Here is a 19,134-nt window from a genome sequence, read left to right as displayed (position 1 = left end):
CGAACATTTCTGAGGTGTGATTTTAGTGCATTCTTCGTTTTTTCAAATTTGGTAAGCACTTTTACGTTTTAGATTCTTTTACGTTTGGTTGATGCATCTTGCCCTCAGACTGGAGGGAAGGAAAATATGAGAAAGTAAGGCTTAAAAGAGGGCAGAGAAGAATGGAAAAGTAAGAGGTGAGAAAAGTGAGCCATGTTTAAAACTGAGCAAGTTACAATTTAAAAGAGCACATCTTCTTCTGAAAAATGTTATTTTGATAAACTTTAAAATATATTTGTTATAACCACACGTGTGGAGCAGGCCCATCTAGTGTTGTGGCTGTTTCACCCTGGCCCAGAATACCATGACAGGGATCAACCTCCATGGTGGAGAAATGAGACCCACTATGAACAGAACAGTGGTAAAACAAGGGAGTCGTGTGATCAACAAGACTTCCTATTTGCTGGCCAAGCGGATTTCGGTTCGGTGCCTTAGAATTACCAACTGTTCCAGAGTCCTTTTCCTCTGTGTCGCTGATGTGGCTCTAATTGTCTCACAAAACATTACCCAACTCTCAATATACTTCAACCATGCTTTTATATTCATCAAAAGGTATTACTTGCATTTTTTTAGGATACTTCAGATTTTCCTATCACCATCACACAGGCTAATAACGTGAGCCAGGCACTTTTGTGGTGGGTAGGTATTCCTCATTTGATCCATTTTAGTTTTACTTTTAATTTTAACAAATTTTTCTCTTATATTTTATAAAAATCAAGTTCAAATTTCAAATGTTCAAAAAAAAGCACTTAGCTTCAAAACTGGAGCATCGCTTTACATTTCTTCTTTCATTTCAAAAGATTTTAACATGAACTGGTCACTCATCTCGGAGATTTACACTATCTCGGCATCACTATTCTTTTTCAAGACTTGATCCTGGCCATTTTCATCCACTTACAGCCGCTTTTTTTTAGCTTCTACTACACACAGACTCCTGAGGCAGGCACTTTGCTGAAACACGGTGCTGCGGTGAGTCCAACTCTAATACTGAATAAAGACCATACTTCTCCATCACTTCTCCTTGGATTTGTGGAAGAGTCTTGTTGATCACACTACTCTCTTGTTTTAGCCCCCCAGAATACCATGACCCCACACCAAGGAATAATAATCGGAATAACTAAAAGCATACATTTAGGTTGCAGTACAAATCTAGACTTGTTAAATCACTATCTATTTCACTAGAAGTTTCAAACGTGCATTTTTGTAAAGTGGGGGGGGGGGGGGGCTGGCTGACCCAGAGGCATGGCCTGGGCCCGCCCAACTGCAGTACCTTGAATGGCTAGCAGGGATACCCAAGCCCTTCCAGCCAAATAGCTTTGAAGCAGAACCTCCCCTGGCTTAAGGAAGTAGGCAGCATGATTTCTAGCAGTTGATGCTGGCACTCAGGCATGCTCAGTGGTTAGAAAGCATGCTGCCATCTTCCTTACACCACGGAGTATTTGGCTGGCGGGGCTTAGGCATTCCCACCAGCAAAGGTAACAGTGTTAATGAGGGTAGGGAATAGAGTTGTGCTGCTCCCAAGTCGTTCCCCCCCTCCCCCGCACATGCTCAGTTCGTGGGGCTTGGGCATGTCAGCAAAAATAACAGTTTTAATGGGGGGAGGAAATAGAGTCGGGAAGAGAGCAAAAAGGAATGAGCTGCCCCAGAGTCGTCCCCCCCCCTCGCAATGTGCTTCTGGTTACGCCCCTGCATTTGGTGTGGCGGGGCCTTCTAAGAGTTTGTCCTGGGTCTGCTTTTGTCTCTCTGCGGACCTGGGGTGGGGGGTGTTATTTGTAAATCTCATCTTGTAACATCAAAATTATCTTAACTTTTATTTCAGATCTGACAACCCTGGTCCACTGTGAGATCTGTGGAGAGACCACATAGCACAACCATGGCTGCCTATAAACTAGTTCTGATTCGGCATGGCGAGAGCACCTGGAACCAGGAAAACCGATTCTGCGGCTGGTTTGATGCAGATCTGAGCACTACAGGGAAGCATGAGGCAGAAAGAGGGGGACAGGCCCTAAGAGGTACCAGACTTGGGGGCAGAAGTAAAGACGCTTGAGGGTCTTTAGGAATCCATCAAGGCTGGAATCTTACTGGAGGGAGGGGAAGTTGTTAATGAGCCCCTCCTGACTTTTTCCCCAGTATAGTAGTTGCCTCCTCCCTTTCTGCATAGCAACGTTTTCTTGGTTTGAGTTCTGCTATGGATGATAGCGTTATCAACTCCATGCTGCTGTGGGGTGGAAGTGGTGGATGCCTAGAATACTGGTTCACAGAGGTGGTGGGGACAAAAACGGTGACAATTCAAAAAGGTGTGGGATAAATGCAGAGGATAACTATGTGGTAAGAGAGTGGAATAAAAGAGTAGAGTAATTCCACTCGAAGTAAAACATAAATGACTCACACTTTTTTTCTTAAATAAGAGGGGGGGGGGGGTTACCTGCACACAGCAATAAGTACAACCCTTGCCATCTTTCTGGGCAGACTGGATGGACCATGCTGGTCTTTAGCTGTCACTTGTTACTGTGTTAAGGATAGAGGTTCCGGGTCTCCAGCAGGCAATGAAGGCTATGTAAAGGAACCTTATGGTAGGGAGAGATGATAGTGATTAGGGTTTGGTGCATGACCTACTTGGAGATACCAAGGGAAGATCTTCCTTGATTTAGCAGGAATTGCAGAGGCTGGGCTGTTAAAGGGTGTACATTACAGTGTTTGGGGTGAAAGGAGTATACTCAAGACGAGAAAGAAGCTAAGAAATGACCACCTAGCAGGAAAGGAGGAGGGTAGTTCCCAAACCTATTCAGGGTATACTTAGCTAAGTGGGGTTTTAAGACCTTTGAGAAATAGGCATAAGACAAGTTTGGATAAAATGAAAGTTCATGCAGACTGGTCTCATGCATTCTTATAGTGAGATCCTGAAAAGACTAGGGGCCCTCAGGAGAGGGTTTGGGGAGCCATTAGGAAAGAGCATGGGTCCTAAGCAATTAATGTTTTAGGTAGAATGCTGTATTTTTAAGAAGTCTAACAGTGGAAGAGTATTCAGTCTGTAAGGAGTGTGTGCACATGTATATATAAATATAGTGTCGGGCGAATCTGATTTTTGACTGGGTGACCAGAAAACTGGTTGACAGCATGCGCTATATATGGTCTATTTGGACTTCAGCAAGCCTTTGATGTGGTTCCCTCCTAGGAGGCTTGTGAACAATTTGAAGGGACCGAAGTTAGGACCCAAAGTGGTGAACTGGATTAGAAACTGATTGACAGAAGTTAGAGGTAGTGAATGAATTCACTTGGAGGAAAGAGAGGTTAAGTAGCGGAGTTCTCCAAAGATTGGTATTGGCACCAGATCTATTCAGTATATTTTTGAGTGACATTGCTGAAGGATCAGAAGGGAAAGTTTGCCTTTTTTTTTGCAAACAACAGGAAAACTTGCAACATAGTGGACACCCCAGAGGAAGTGGACAACATACATGATCTAAAAAAGATTAGAAAGTATGGTCTAATGTTTGGCAGTTAAAATGTAATGTAAGGAAATGTAGAGTGATGCACATAAGGTGTAGAAACCTGAGAGTTGTATTTGCTAGGGGGTGAGAGGCTGATGAGCACAGACCAAGAGAGGGACCATGGAGTGATAGTTTTGGAGGATCTTAAGCAAATGTGACAAGCAGTGGCTGAAGCCAGAAGGATGCTAGGCTGTATAAAGAGAGGCATATCCAGTAGAAAAAAGGTTTTATTGCCCCAGTACAAGTCATTGGTGAGGCCCCATTTGGAGTATTGTATTCAGTTTTTAAGGACATCAAAAGACTTGATGTGGTTCAGAGGAAAGAAACAAAAAATAATATGGGGCTTGTGCCAAAAAATGTATGGAAAGATACTTGAAGGCCTAAATATGTATACCCTAGAGCAGAGGTAGGCAATTCCAGTCCTCGAGAGCCGCAGGCAGGTCAGGTTTTCAGGATATCCTAGATCTGCATACCAAGGAGGCAGTGCTTGCAAATCTATCTCCTGCATATTCATTGTGGATATCCTGAAAACCTGACCTGCCTGCGGCTCTCGAGGACCGGAGTTGCCTACCCCTGCCCTAGAGCAGTGGTTCTCAACCTTTTTTCTATTGTGACACACTTACCAGACAATGTTCATGTATGTGACACCAGACACTAAAATAAAGAACCTCTAATTATTTTATTGTTTAACTGTAAGTTTAGAATGAATTTGCCTATCCCATATCAAAAAGCTGTGTCCAACACATCAGTCCCAGAATTCTCACTTGCCACACAACAAAACAAAAATATATTCATATTCTAGTGTCACCTCAGTAACAGCAAAACGCCTCCACTGCCAGATACTATGAAGTAAGACAAAAACCTGCAAATATGCTACTCATAAACTATATAGCAAACAGAAGCTGTGGACAGCATGCCTGGAATATTTTCAGTTGGGGCTGGAGACAGCATTTATTATTGGGGGTAGTGGGGAAGCAGAAATAGGAGGACTAGTTACAGGGATTTCAAGAACCTGAGGCTCAAGATAGCTGGTCTTCCCAACTTGCAGGCACTGATGGTTGTAATGGAAACACGGGCTTGCTGTCTACGCCAAACGTTTTGTGACCCACCTCAGACCTCTTGGGAACACTCAATACACTGATTGAGAACCACTGCCCTAGAGAAAATGAGGGATGTGGGAAGGGATATGATACAGACCTTTGGATATTTGAAAAGTATTAATATGCAAGTTAATCTTTTTCAGAGATGGGGAAGTGGTAGAACTAGAGGTCATAAGTTAAGGTTGCAGGGTGGGAGCAATGTCAGGAAATACTTTTTCACAGAAAGGGTGATAGGTGCCTGGTATGCCCTCCCTGGGGAGGTTGTAAAGACTAAAAAATGCATGGGATAAACACAGAGGATGAAAACCAGTTAAAGCAAAACTTAAATGACCTCATAGCTGGAGTGAGGTTGGGAAGACCAATGCCAGGCAGACTTCTACGGGCTTCGATGGTAACTCTAGCAGTTGGGAGATAGGACTGGTGCCGGGCAGACATCAGTGGTCTTTACCAGTGGCGTAGCTATGGGGCGGCCACAGGCCCCCCAAATTGGCTCCGGGGCCCCCGGTTTGGCTGGCGGGGATCCCCAACCCCCGCCAGCTAAGGCATTTGTCCCACACTGGCCTTACATTGCCTGGTGTCCTGTCCTGTTTTCAGTGCCGTGCACGCTCATTTCATTAAAACGAGCATGCACGGCACTGAAAACAGGACAGGGCGCCAGGCAATGTGAGGCTGGCGGGGGTTGGGGACCCCCGCCAGCCAAGGTACACTCCAACGGGGTGGCGGCAGAGGTGGCGTCGGGAGGGAGGCAGGCCAAAATGTGCCCCTCGCCTTAGGCTCTGGCCCCCCTTCCCGTCGAGGTCTGGCTATGCCCCTGGTCTGTACCCCAGAATTGACAGGGAGAAAGACACTGGCATACTTAATCATGAAGAAGTAGAACCTGTACAGAGTGCCAGATTCAACTCTGACCACCTTGTTGGACAGACTGGATGAACTATGCAGGTCATTATCAGCTGGATTTTACATTCCTTACAGATTAGCAGGTACTTTCAATCAGAACCAGCCCTTTAAAAACTGATTCTTCACAATTTTTCATACTCACGTCGTAGATGTTAGGAACCTAACTGATAGAACTAGACAGCTAGAAGAAAACAAAGAAAACATTTCCAATGTGCTGCTGATCTTGAGCCCTGATCCGGTATATGGCACTGAAAGACTCCTTATGTTTCAACTATTTTTATTGATGACAGCATATTAAACATTCCAACAGTTTCCATATGACACAATGTCCGAGCGTGTTACATTTGAACATAACATTGATAATCGTTATCAACCGTTTTCTCCCCCCCCCCCCCCCCCCCCCCGGCCCCTGTTGATGGGACACTTCTTAATTCTTAGATAAGGATAAGCTTAAAATTATGTTCTTGTCCCCCCCCCCCCCCCCCCCCCCCCCACAGTGTTGGCCACCCTTTAGCTTCTGCTTGAGCTACGAATCCCTAGAGAGTAGAACTCCTCTTGGGCCTTAGTTTTGATAAAGGGTCATATGTCCAATCCTACGCTAGCCCTTCACAACTACCATTCACCTTAACACGACCCACTAACAACCTATCCCTGAAAGACTCTTTAAAATGTAGCTCATTGCAGGAAAGATGGGAGGAGATAAAGAAGCACACACATTTCCACTAAGACTAGGGGGGGAAGGGGTGTAAAGAAAGAGCTTGAATAGCGACACTTTTCATCTCTTTTCAAGGTTTGGTTCTTGTGAGTCATCCCTTTGAATGTCAAGATATTGAATGGTTTTCTCCTGGGTAGGTGAGCTAGAGTGTGAAATGCAGTCATTCCTGACTGAAGCAGATAACCCTGTTGATGTGCGCTGAGAGGAGATGAACAGATGTTGCCAAATTATATTCTGTTCTGGAAAGGATTCCTTCTGAATCATCCTACACAAGATTGTAAAATTTCTCTGTGTATGTTCAGGAACTTGGCTGTCCTTAAACATACCATGGTTAACTTATAAAGGTATTTCTCTGTGTAAGGCCACATAATTGTTCTTATGTTCTATGATTTATTTTTAAATGCATTATTTTTTTGAAGACAAACTGATGGGAGGTCGGAACTTTGTGTCCTTCACAAAGTTATAAATATGTGTATTTTGAATTTGACAAGCAATTCTTGGTTCCCTCCTCCATCTGTTTCTGCTCAAAGGTCTGATGTTCTCTGTTCCAATATGGGAGCACTCCCAATCAGTGATATGGGGGTGGAACAAGAAACTGATTTTCTGTGCTGTATTGTGGAGAGAGTGTGAAACAAATGTAAGAGGTCATGTTTCTGCTGAGCTCTTTAGAAATTAGGGACTTCATCTATATCTGTGAAATGCTCCACAGTGTTTTATTTATTTATTACATTTGTACCCCGCGCTTTCCCACACATTGCAGGTTCAATGCGGCTTACATAGTAATTTGAAATGCAAAGTCTTATAAGGAGAGAACAATTTCAAACTGTAATAAAACATAGAAATGGTGAAGCTTAATAATGTATGATTAGGATAAGGGAAGGTAAACAGGATAGGATAGGTTGGGGGAAATGGGGTAAGGAGGGATATGGTAAAGGAGAGATGGAGAAGAAAAGGTTGGGATGAGTAAAGGGAGAATGGGGAGGTGGGGTAGGTATAACCAATGAAGAGGTCGGTATCAGTGTCGGGACAGATTTGGAGTGTAGGCTAATAAGATTAAGTTGGGTCATTAGAGTAGTTCTCTTGCAAAGCTTTTCTAAATAGTGCCAACTCAGGCAGGGGACAAACTTGTGGTAATGTGCAAAAAAGGTTTCTTTAACGAGAGAGTACAGGATGCATATTCATAACTTCATAATAAGAGTAATTTTACCAGATTTCTCCTTTGGGGCATAGCTGTCAATGTGGGCTACTATCAAGATATGGTATTTTAGCTCGGGTACCATTTTATGCAATGAGTCCTAGTTAATAATAACTGGGTTTAACAGTAAAATAACACATCTTAAACGGTAGCTCATGTTGATAACTTGTGTGCTGCCTGGAAGCTGTTTTAACAAATACTACAAGCTGGCTTACCTTTAGTCTTTCAGTGCATCTCTTTGCCATTAAGGATCCTCCCGCAATATTTATCCTTGGCTTTCTTGAACCTGTTGCTGTTTCTACCTCTTGTCTCCACTAAACATAGTAACATAGTAGATGACGGCAGAAAGAGACCTGCACGGTCCATCCAGTCTGCCCAACAAGATAAACTCATATGTGCTACTTTTTGTGTATACCTTACCTTGATTTGTACCTGTCCTTTTCAAGGCACAGACCGTATAAGTCTGCCTAGCACTATCCCCGCCTCCCAACCACCAGCCCCGCCTCCCACCACTGTTTCTGGCACAGACCGTATAAGTCTGCCCAGCACTATGAGGTGGTTTCCTGCTTCCACCACCCTTTCAATGAAGAAATACTTATACTTCTTAAGCTGACCCCTTTGAGCTTCAAAGGATGGTTGAGACATCGGGCAGGAGTTGTTTGCAGCCTCTTATGGGTGCTATTTTAATCCGGTACTTCCATATCATCAAGCTGATCAATCCATAGACTGGTGGGTTGTGTCCATCTACCAGCAGGTGGAGATAGAGAGCAAACTTTTGCCTCCCTATATGTGGTCATGTGCTGCCGGAAACTCCTCAGTATGTTCTCTATCTCAGCAGGTGGTGGTCACACACAGCAGCAGCTCTGGCTAGGCCTCCAAGCCTAATTTTTAGGTTTTGTTGAGTGCCTGGGGTTGAGGGCTCTTTTGAGCAAGTGCAAACCTGGTGGTGCCAGGTCCCTCCTTTTCTCCCCCCTCCCGCTGGCTCCGTTAAAAAAAAAAAAAAACATTTTGAACGTCCTTAAAGGCGTTTATTTCGACGTTTATTTAAACGTTCATTGCAGCTACTCACTGGGACACCAGGTCGTTACAGCTCGGAACGGAAAGCAGGTCATTTTTACCTTTTTATAGCGGGCAGGGGGTTCCCCGATTTTTCTCCACGTGGCATATGGCGTTGGAGGGCGAGGGCGTAAAGAGTCGCTCCCCGGATCGCTTGGGCGCTTCTAGAGGGGATGCGGGGGTCTTAAAGTCTGATTCGCCCTTGTTGGGTGACAGTTTTGTGACCGATGAGTGTCCCGGTCCTTCCTCCGGTGTGGCGGTTTTTCCCGCCATAAACGCCCATCCCCCGCTCCTCGCCTCCGCCATCTTGGCCGGCCACGCGGCTTGGACGGCTTCTTCTTGGGCCGCCCTTGAGGTAGGAGACATTAATGCCATGAACGCCCTTAATTTGGGCGACGGCATAAAGGCGGCTAAAATTAAGCGCCGTTTTTCCCGCGCGGCTCCTTCGCGGAGTGTCGCGCCGGACGCCATCTTGGATGCGCAGCATGTCTCTCCCCCGCTCTTGCGAGCGCCGGTTGAGGGTGCGTCTAGGGCTGTTGCCCAGGCTGCGGAAGTGCACAGTCTGGGGGGTTTCTCCCCCGAGTTTATTTTGCTGCTGCATCAGGCCTTCCTTATGCAGAACGCTGCCCCTGCTCCCTCGTCAGGTAAAGAGGTTGAGGCCCCCGGAGGTAAACGCCCTCGGGTTGATTCCCAGGCCTTGGAGGACTTTGTCTCCTCCGATGTAGATGAGGGCAGCGTATCTGAGTTCTCCCAATGGTCCTTTGCGGATTCCTTGGAGGAGACGGATCCCCGCTCGGATGGAGCGGATGACCCCTCTGCAGCGCGACTTTTTAGCTCAGAGGATTTGCCCAACCTGTTTGTGCAGGCCATGGGCATTTTGAAGATTTCCTCTCCGGAGGACGTCTGTCCCTCAGCCCCTGTTGGCTCTGCCATTATGCTGGGGACGAAACGCCCGCCTAGAACCTTCCACGTACATGATGCCATGCACACCTTAATTTCGGCTCAATGGGATGTCCCGGAAGCGAGCCTTAAAGTGGCTAGGGCTATGTCCCGCCTCTATCCTTTGCCTGTAAGTGAACGTGAGGCCTTTCTGTGGCCTACCGTGGATTCTTTAATCACTGCGGTGACTAAGAAAACGGCGTTGCCGGTGGAAGGTGGCACGGCCCTAAAGGACGCCCAAGACAGAAGATTGGAGGCGGCCTTAAGGTCGTCCTTTGAGGCGGCTGCTTTAAGTTTGCAGGCCTCAGTTTGCGGCTCCTATGTGGCCAGGGCGTGCCTGACTATGGTGCAGCGGGCTTCTCCCTCGGATCATTCCTTGAGGGCTGATTGGCCGGCCCTGGAATCGGGCTTAGCCTATGTGGCAGACTTGCTGTATGATGTCTTGAGAGCCTCAGCTAAAGGCATGGCTCAGACAATCTCTGCGCGGCGGTGGCTTTGGCTGAAGTATTGGTCTGCTGACCACGCCTCTAAATCCCGCCTGGCTAGTTTGCCTTTTAAAGGCAAGCTGCTCTTTGGGGTCGAGCTGGACAAAATCGTGACCGATCTCGGCACGTCTAAGGGCAAGAAGTTACCAGAGGTCAGGGCTCGGGCTAGTACTCGCCCTGGTACCTCCAGAGGACGGTTTCAGGAAGCCCGTCGGTACCGCCCGTGCAGGTCGGGCTCCTCTGCCCCCTCTTCCTTCAAGAGGAACTTCTCCCCCAAGCAGCATTCCTTTCGCAGAGACCGCCGTCCCGGAGGTGCTCCCTCCGGTTCTCCCCCAGGGTCTCGTACCCAATGACAGGGCCTTGGTCCAAGCCTCAGGGCAGATTGGAGGACGGCTGTCCTCGTTTATGGGCGAGTGGACCACAATAACTTCAGACGCTTGGGTGCTGGAAGTCATCAGAGACGGCTACAAGCTAGAGTTCTGCCGACCCTTAAAAGACGGGTTTTTACTCTCTCCCTGCAAGTCTCCGGTCAAGCTGTGGCAGTGCAGCAGACCTTGGACAATCTGATCCGCCTGGGGGCGGTCGTTCCGGTGCCAGAAACTCAGCTTGGCAAGGGACGTTACTCCTTTTTCTTTGTGATACCAAAGAAAGGAGGTTCTGTACGGCCTATCCTCGACCTCAAAGGGGTCAATTGGGCCTTGAAAGTTCGGCACTTTCGCATGGAGACCCTCCGCTCTGTTATAGCGGCAGTGAAGGCAGGAGAGTTCCTGGCATCCTTGGACTTCAAGGAAGCGTGCTTGCATATTCCCATCTGGCCTCCTCATCAACGCTTTCTGCGTTTTGCAGTACTGGGCCGACACTTCCAGTTCAGAGCCCTCCCGTTCGGGTTGGCTACTGCTCCGCGGACCTTCTCCAAAGTAATGGTGGTCATCGCGGCCTTCCTGAGGAAGGAAGGAGTTCAAGTCCATCCTTATCTGGACGACTGGTTGATCCAAGCCCCCTCTTATGCAGAGTGCGGCAAAGCTGTGAACCGGGTGGTTGCTCTTCTGAGCTCCCTGGGGTGGATCATCAACTGGGAGTAAAGCCAGCTGCGCCCGACTCAGTCCTTGGAGTATCTGGGAGTTCGATTCGACACCCAAGTGGGCAGAGTGTTCCTGCCAGACAATCGGATTGTCAAGCTTCAGGCTCAGGTGGACTAGTTCCTAGTAGCCTCTCCTATTCGGGCTTGGGACTACGTGCAGCTGTTGGGCTCTATGACGGCCACGATGGAAGTAGTGCCCTGGGCAGGGCTCATATGAGACCACTACAATAATCTCTGCTGCTGCGCTGGACTCCGAGGTCGGAGGATTATGCTGTGCGCCTTCCCTTGGACCCAGCAGTGCGCAAGGCGCTGAGCTGGTGGACGCAGACAGACAAGTTGTCTGCAGGAATGCCTCCGGTGACCCCGGAGTGGACTGTCATCACGACAGACGCCTCTTTGATGGGCTGGGGAGCCCACTGCTTGGGAAGGACAGCGCAGGGGCTCTGGTCTCCTGCAGAGGCAAGTGGTCTATCAACCTCCTGGAACTCAGAGCCATTCGGTTGGTGTTGTTGGAGTTCATCCCGGTACTGGTGTTGAAGCCTGTATGGGTCCTGTCGGACAATGCCACGGCTGTGGCCTATGTCAACCGCCAGGGAGGTACCAAGAGCGCCCCTCTAGCCAAGGAGGCTATGAATCTATGCCAGTGGGCGGAAGCGAACCTGGAGCAGCTTTCAGCGGCCCACATTGCCGGAGTCATGAATGTCAAGGCGGACTTTCTCTGTCGTCATACCTTGGAGCCCGGAGAGTGGCAGCTATCTGCTCAGGCGTTCTTGGACATCACGAAGCGCTGGGGCCAGCCGAGCCTAGATCTGATGGCGTCATCGGCCAATTGCCAAGTGCCGCGCTTTTTCAGCAGAGGACGGGACCCTCGATCCCTGGGAGTAGATGCTCTCCTCCAACAGTGGCCGACACAAGAGCTTCTCTATGTGTTCCCGCCCTGGCCCATGTTGGGCAGGGTGCTAGACCGGGTGGCAAAGCATCCCGGCAGGGTAATCCTGGTGGGTCCGGATTGGCCCAGACGTCCCTGGTATGCGGACTTGATCAGGCTCTCAGTCGGCGATCCTCTGCGGCTGCCAGTGGAGCAGGGCCCGTTACATCAGGGTCCCGTGGTGATGGAGGATCCCTCCCCCTTTGGTCTTACGGCCTGGCTATTGAGCGGCAGCGTCTGAGAAAGAAGGGCTTTTCAGACAAGGTCATCGCCACTATGCTGAGAGCGAGGAAGCGCTCTACTTCTACTGCTTACGCCAGGGTTTGGCGTATCTTTGCAGCGTGGTGTGAAGCAGGCTCACTTTCTCCTTTCACTGCTCCAATTTCTTCAGTGTTGGCGTTCCTGCAAGAAGGTCTGGACAAAGGCCTGTCGCTCAGTTTCCTGAAAGTTCAGGTAGCGGCTCTGGCTTGCTTCAGGGGCCGCCTGAAGGGTGCTTCCCTGGCTTCGCAGCCAGATGTGGTGCGCTTTCTCAAGGGAGTTAATCACCTGCGCCCTCCTCTGCACTCAGTGGTGCCTGCGTGGAATCTCAACCTGGTACTAAGAGCATTGCAGAAGCCGCCTTTTGAACCCTTGTCGAGGGCATCTCTGAAAGACCTGACGTTGAAAGCAGTCTTTTTGGTGGCTATCACTTCAGCCAGAAGAGTTTCCGAGCTCCAGGCACTCTCATGTCGAGAGCTTTTTCTGCAGTTCACTGAGGCAGGAGTGACTATTCGCACAGTGCCTTTCTTCCTGCCCAAGATTGTTTTTCGCTTCCATGTGATTCAGCAGCTCTGTCTCCCTTCCTTTCGTAGGGAGGTCTACCCAGAGGAATACTCTGCTCTCAATTTCTGGATGTGAGACGAGTCATCATCAGATACTTGGAAGTGACCAATGATTTCCGGATATCGGATCATCTGTTTGTCCTGTTTACAGGTCTTCGTAAGGGTCTGCAGGCTTCTAAGCCTACAGTGGCAAGATGGGCAAGGAAGCCATTGCAGCGGCTTAGGGTCCGTCTCCTTGGAAGAGATTTGCAAGGCGGCAACTTGGGCTCCGGCCCATACCTTTGCCAGGCATTACCGCTTGTCTGTGGCTGCTCGGGCGGAGGCCCGGTTTGGAGCTTCTGTGTTGCGGTCAGGGATTTCTATGTCCCTCCCTGGGTGAGTACTGCTTCGGTACATCCCACCAGTCTATGGATTGATCAGCTTGATGATATGGAAGGTAAAATTATGTATCATACCTGATAATTTTCTTTCCATTAATCATAGCTGATCAATCCATAGCCCCTCCCAGATATCTGTACTGTTTATATTCTGGTTGAATTTTAGGTTCAAGTTTAGCCTTCAGTTACTTCAGGAGGACTTTGTGTTCAAGTTCTTCTTTCACTTGGATTCTTCAAGAGTTGAGACGAGTTTGTGTTACAGTGAGCTGCTGCATTCCTCTCCCCTCCGTTTTACGGGGCTGGATTGAGATTTAAATTCTGCCGGCACTCCCTCCCGCTTCGTGCGGCTGTAGGGCAGCTTTGTACCCCTCCCGCTTCGGCGGTGTTAGGGTCAGTCAGCTCCTCCCGCGGTTGCGGTTGCAGGATAAGCCAGATCCCCCCGCATCGGCGGGTGTGGTGTCCCTCCCCCGCTCCGCGGGGATGAACTGGACGGATTCCCCTCCCCCACTTGTGTGGGGATGAGCTGGGTTAATTCCCCTCCCCCGTTTCGGCGGTGGTGAGCTGGGCAGAGTGTCCCTTCATGGGTGTAATTCTCTAAGTGCTGAGTCCTGCGGATGGAGCTTTGATATCGACATACTGAGGAGTTTCCGGCAGCACATGACCACATATAGGGAGGCAAAAGTTTGCTCTCTATCTCCACCTGCTGGTAGATGGACACAACCCACCAGTCTATGGATTGATCAGCTATGATTAATGGAAAGAAAATTATCAGGTATGATACATAATTTTACCTTATCAGACTGTATGGCCGCTGCCCCATTTGTGAGGTCACAAAGTGCCTGATCCCCTGCAAGTATGAAGCAATGAAGTTGCCGTGGAGGACAGACCTGCCTAGATTGTGATTTACAGTTTGGGCAGCCCTAATCTATAAGCATGTGGGACATTTTCATGTTTACCTATCCATAAAACTGCAATGAAATTATAGATATTTGATTTCCTTCCTCCCTGCCCCCTCCCCCAATAAAATCAGGAGGCTGCAAGTAGTTATGTGATTTGCTATCCCCTAAGATACAGCTCATGTTATGACCTTCTGTTTTGGAATTTGCACAAGGGATATATTCCAAAGGAAACATCTTTCCGCACAGAGTTGTCTCAGATCTGCTATAAGTAATGGTAATAATAGCATTAAAGTGTCACAGCCTGTAGCAGCACTGGGTTGAATCCTACCCAGCAGCATCAAGCTTGAGGATTTTGATCCTGATATATTTTCTGTGGTGGTCTCCCTAAAACTAGAGATTTTTCCCACGGAAAATTGTGATGAGGAGGCACTGAAATTAATCAGTTATCATAAATTGTTACACATTTGTGTTAAAAACTGATTTTAATGATCTGGGCAGACTTTCCTGAAAGCAGGTATAGTGCTGCTTGAAATTTCTCTTAACCTATATGAGCTTTAGTGACCTGCTTCCAGAACTATAAATACTGCATATGCTTGTCTGCTGTTTTAGTACTAGAATAATTATTTTTGATCATCTTATGCGTCAAATGTTTTCCAGATGCAGGCTATGAGTTTGACATTTGCTACACCTCTGTCTTGAAGCGGGCAATCCGCACCCTCTGGTTTGCACTGGATGCCATTGATCAGATGTGGCTGCCTGTTGTGCGAACTTGGCGCCTGAACGAGAGGCACTACGGTGGCCTGACAGGCCTCAACAAGGCTGAGACGGCAGCCAAGCATGGAGAGGCGCAGGTGAAAATCTGGAGACGTTCCTACGACATTCCTCCACCACCCATGGTCCCTGATCATGACTACTACAGTGAAATTAGCCAGGTGAGCTGGGACACACTACACGGTTAGTTCTAGCCCCCACCCCCCAGACTCTCTAGCAAGTTACTAGAAACTGTGATGGTGTTTAGTAGACGTTAAGCCACTTCATTTCAGATGTAGCCTTCTCATGGAGGCAGCGTTCTATTTGCACCATTTTGTATAGTGTTGTTTTTTTTGTTTTTTTTTTGCATAATGGTTAGTCATTTCTGTCATGTGCAGAGTGTGGCTCAGGAATTCTTTGTATTTATGAGTACTAGGGCTGCAAGTTAATCACAGTTAACTCTGTGATTAATGCACTAATTATTAATCAGTATTAAAAAGTTAATCATGTCTCCTGCCAATGAGATCATACCAAGTAACAACTAACGCGGCGACATCAGCCCCATGGATACCTGAATGTGGAGTTCCCCAAGGATCCCCCCTCTCACCCAACCCTCTTTAACCTAATGATGACACCCCTAGCTAAACTATTAGACAACCAAAATCTCAACCCATATATATATATGCAGATGATACGATTTACATCCCGTTCAAACAAGACCTAAAAGAAATCACCAATGAAATTAACCAAAGCTTACAAATCATGCGCTCCTGAGCGGATGCATTTCAACTAAAACTCAACGCAGAAAAAACACAATGTCTCATTCTCACCTCACAACACAACACAAATCAATTCACCTCCATAACCACCCCTAACTTTTCCCTCCCCATCTCAAACAGTCTGAAAATTCTGGGAGTTACCATTGATCGAAATCTCACACTCGAAACTCATGCAAAGAACACAACTAAGAAAATGTTCCACTCCATGTGGAAACTCAAAAGAGTAAAACGTTTCTTCCCAAGGGCCATTTTTCGGAACCTGGTACAATCAATGGTATTAAGTCACTTAAACTACTGCAATGCACTCTACGCGGGATGTAAAGAACAGATCATCAAGAAACTCCAAACAGCCCAAAATACCGCAGCCAGACTTACATTTGGCAAAACAAAATATGAAAGTGCAAAACCCTTAAGAAAGAAACTACGCTGGCTCCCACTTAAAGAATGCATCACGTTCAAGATCTGCACGACTGTTCACAAAATAATTTACGGAGATGCCCCGACCTACATGCTGAACCTCGTGGACCTACCACCCAGAAATGCTTAAAGATCGTCCCGCACTTTTCTTAACCTACACTTCCCCAGCTGTAAAGGACTGAAATACAAACGAGTACATGCGACCAGCTTCTCCTACATGAGTACGCAATTATGGAATGCACTCCCCACTCCCTTAAAAACGATCAAAGAATTAATGTCCGCAAATCCCTGAAAACGTATCTCTTTAACAAGGCCTTCCACGAGAACCCTTAATTAACTGTAACACAAAACCTTTCCACCTGTATCCAGAATGTATCTTTTAATAACTGCTTGAACAGATCCTCTTGTCTTCTTTGACTTCCTTGCAACAACAATTGCATTCTTTACTCTGGTATGGTAATGCCATAACAGGTCTTTGTAAGCCACATTGAGCCTGCAAAAAGGTGGGAAAATGTGGGATACAAGAGCAATAAATAAATAAATGTCTCCTCCTCCTTCCCTCTTCCTCTCCCAATCCCCGTCCTTGGTGCATTCTGGCATCTTCCCCCCCGCCCCCTAGCTGCGATTCAACATCCCTGCGGCCTGTCTTAAAGGTCTTCTGTTGGTCCCCGGTAGCAGCAGCATTGCACATTCACTGTCTGCAGCCTGCTCTGAAGCTTTCCCTTGGGTTCATACTGTCCATGCAGAAACAGGAAGTGATATCAGATGAGGCGGGAAGGGCCAGAAGAAGAACAATGGAGCAGTCTGCAGGCAGTGTATGTGCAATGCTGCCACTACTGGGGACCAACAGATGACCACCTTTTAAGGTACATTGGTGGGGATGTTGAATCACAGCTGGGGGGGGGGGGGGGGGCGGAGGGAAGATGCTGCTGTTAGCGGGCACCAATAGAAGACCACCTTCAAGGTACATTGGTGGGGATGTTGAATCACAGCTGGGGGGGGGGGAGATGCTGCTGTTACTGGGCACCAACAGAAGACCACCTTCAAGGTGCATTGATGGGGATGTTGAATCGCGGCGGGGGGGGGGGTGGAGCGAAGATGCAGAAGACCACCTTCAAGGTATATTGATGGGGATGTTGAATCGCAGCGGGGGGGGGGGGGCGGAGGGAAGATGCAGAAGACCACCTTCAAGGTACATTGTTGGGGATGTTGAATCGCACCTTGGGGGCGGGGGGGAGATGCTGCTGTTACTGGGCACCAACAGAAGACCACCTTCAAGGTACATTGGTGGGGATGTTGAATCACAGCTGGGGGGGGGGAGATGCTGTTGTTACTGGGCACCAACAGAAGACCACCTTCAAGGTGCATTGATGGGGATGTTGAATCGCAGCGGGGGGGGCGGAGGGAAGATGCAGAAGACCGCCTTCAAAGTACATTGGTGGGGATGTTGAATCGCAGCTGGGGGGCGGAGGGAAGATGCTGCTGTTACCGGGCACCAACAGAAGACCACCTTCAAGATACATTGATGGGGATGTTGAATCGCAGCTGGGGGGCGGGGGAAGATGCTGCTGTTACTGGGCACCAACAGAAGACCACCTTCAAGGTACATTGATGGGGATGTTGAGTCACAGCTGGGGGGCGTGGGAAGATGCAGAAGACCACCTTCAAGTTACATTGGTGGGGATGTTGAATTGCAGCTGTAGGGCAGGGGGGAAGATGCTGCTGTTACCGGGCACCAACAGAAGACCACCTTTAAGGTATACTGGAGGTGGGTAGATGCCAAACCCTGAGTGGGTGGAGGGAAGTGAGCTGCAAACCTACAAGCAGAACTGGAGGGGCCACCAGTGGAAGCTATTGCTGAAGCGGTGAGCTCCAGCAGCCATGAGGAGCTTGGTGCTGCTCACCACCAAGTTAGTCGCTGCTCATAGAGGTTGAGGGAAGGGGAGAAGGGAAGGAAGAAAGAAAGAGAGAGAGAGTGAATCACAGGAAAGAAAAAGAGATAATAGACCTAGGGGATGAGGAAAGGAAAATTATATAAATAAAATAATTTTATAAGTACATAAGTGTTGCCAACCTGGGACAGACCGAAGGTCCATCAAGCCTAGTATCTTGTTTCCAACAGTGGCCAATCCTGGTCACAGGTACCTGGCAAAATCCCAAAACAGCACAATACATTTTATACTGCTTATCCCAGAAATAAGCAGTGGATTGTGCAATTTAATAGTGATTAAAATTTTTAATCAAATTGCAACCCTAACAAGAAGGGAGAGATAGTTTCAGTGGAGTGCTTCCTAAACTTTATTGGTTTTGAAAGCAGAAAAATTAAACCAATTATAATATATGTAATCATTAAATGTCACTGTGAAGATTTCAAAAGATTGATTTTATCGTTTAACCACAGGCTGCCACTGTCCCAAAGCAATTGGTATTACTGTAGTTCACCACCACTAGGTGGCAGTAAACCTAACCAGTAGCAAACTACATGATTGAGTCACTAACAGGCTTATTTTCGAAAGAGAAGGACGCCCATCTTTCGACACAAATCGGAAGATGGGTGTCCTTCTCACAGGGTTGCCCAAATTGGCATAATCGAAAGCTGATTTTGGGTGTCCCCAACTGCTTTCCATCACGGGGGCATGTTGGAGGCGTTGCGAAGGCGGGACTTGGGCATGCCTAACACATGGGCGTCCTCGACCCATAATGGGGGGAAAAGAAAAGGGCGTCCCTCACGAACACTTGGACGACTTTACCTGGTCGTGCCCGAACTGACCAGATGACCACCGGAGAGAATCAGGGATGACCTGCCCTTACTCCCCCAGTGGTCACTTAACGCCCTTCCAACCTCAAAAAAACATTTAAAAAATCTTTTGTGCCAGCCTCAAATGTCATACTCAGGTCCATCACAGCAGTATGCAGGTCCCTGGAGCAGTTTTAGTGGGTGGAGTGCACTTCAGGCAGGCGGACCCAGGCCCATCCCCCTCCATCTGTTACACTTGTGGTGGTAAATGTGATCCCTCCAAAACCCACCACAAACCCACTGTACCCATATCTAGGTGCCCCCCTTCACCCGTAAGGGCTGTGGTAGTTGTGGATAGTGGGTTTGGGGGGCTCAGGACACAAGGTAAGGGAGCTATGTTCTTGGGAGCAAATTTCTGAAGTCCACTGCAG

The 19,134-nt window shown here is 48.0% G+C and overlaps 1 protein-coding gene across 3 annotated transcripts in view; it reads left to right on the top strand.

The window, feature by feature from the left end:
- Nucleotides 1-19,134, top strand: part of PGAM1 (phosphoglycerate mutase 1) — a 30,029-nt gene that overhangs the window by 3,267 nt on the left and 7,628 nt on the right. For all 3 annotated transcript variants that reach the window (XM_030202879.1, XM_030202880.1, XM_030202878.1), the window contains exons 2-3: nt 1,859-2,051; nt 14,678-14,952. In XM_030202879.1, coding sequence (XP_030058739.1) covers nt 1,913-2,051; nt 14,678-14,952 — 414 coding nt within the window. In that variant the 5' untranslated portion in view covers nt 1,859-1,912. The remainder of the gene's footprint in view (nt 1-1,858; nt 2,052-14,677; nt 14,953-19,134) is intronic.

Source organism: Microcaecilia unicolor, chromosome 5, assembly GCF_901765095.1.
Source record: "Microcaecilia unicolor chromosome 5, aMicUni1.1, whole genome shotgun sequence".
Lineage (NCBI taxonomy): Eukaryota > Metazoa > Chordata > Amphibia > Gymnophiona > Siphonopidae > Microcaecilia > Microcaecilia unicolor.
Note: the sequence above shows the minus strand (reverse complement) of the source record. Positions and strands in the feature narration are given on the sequence as shown.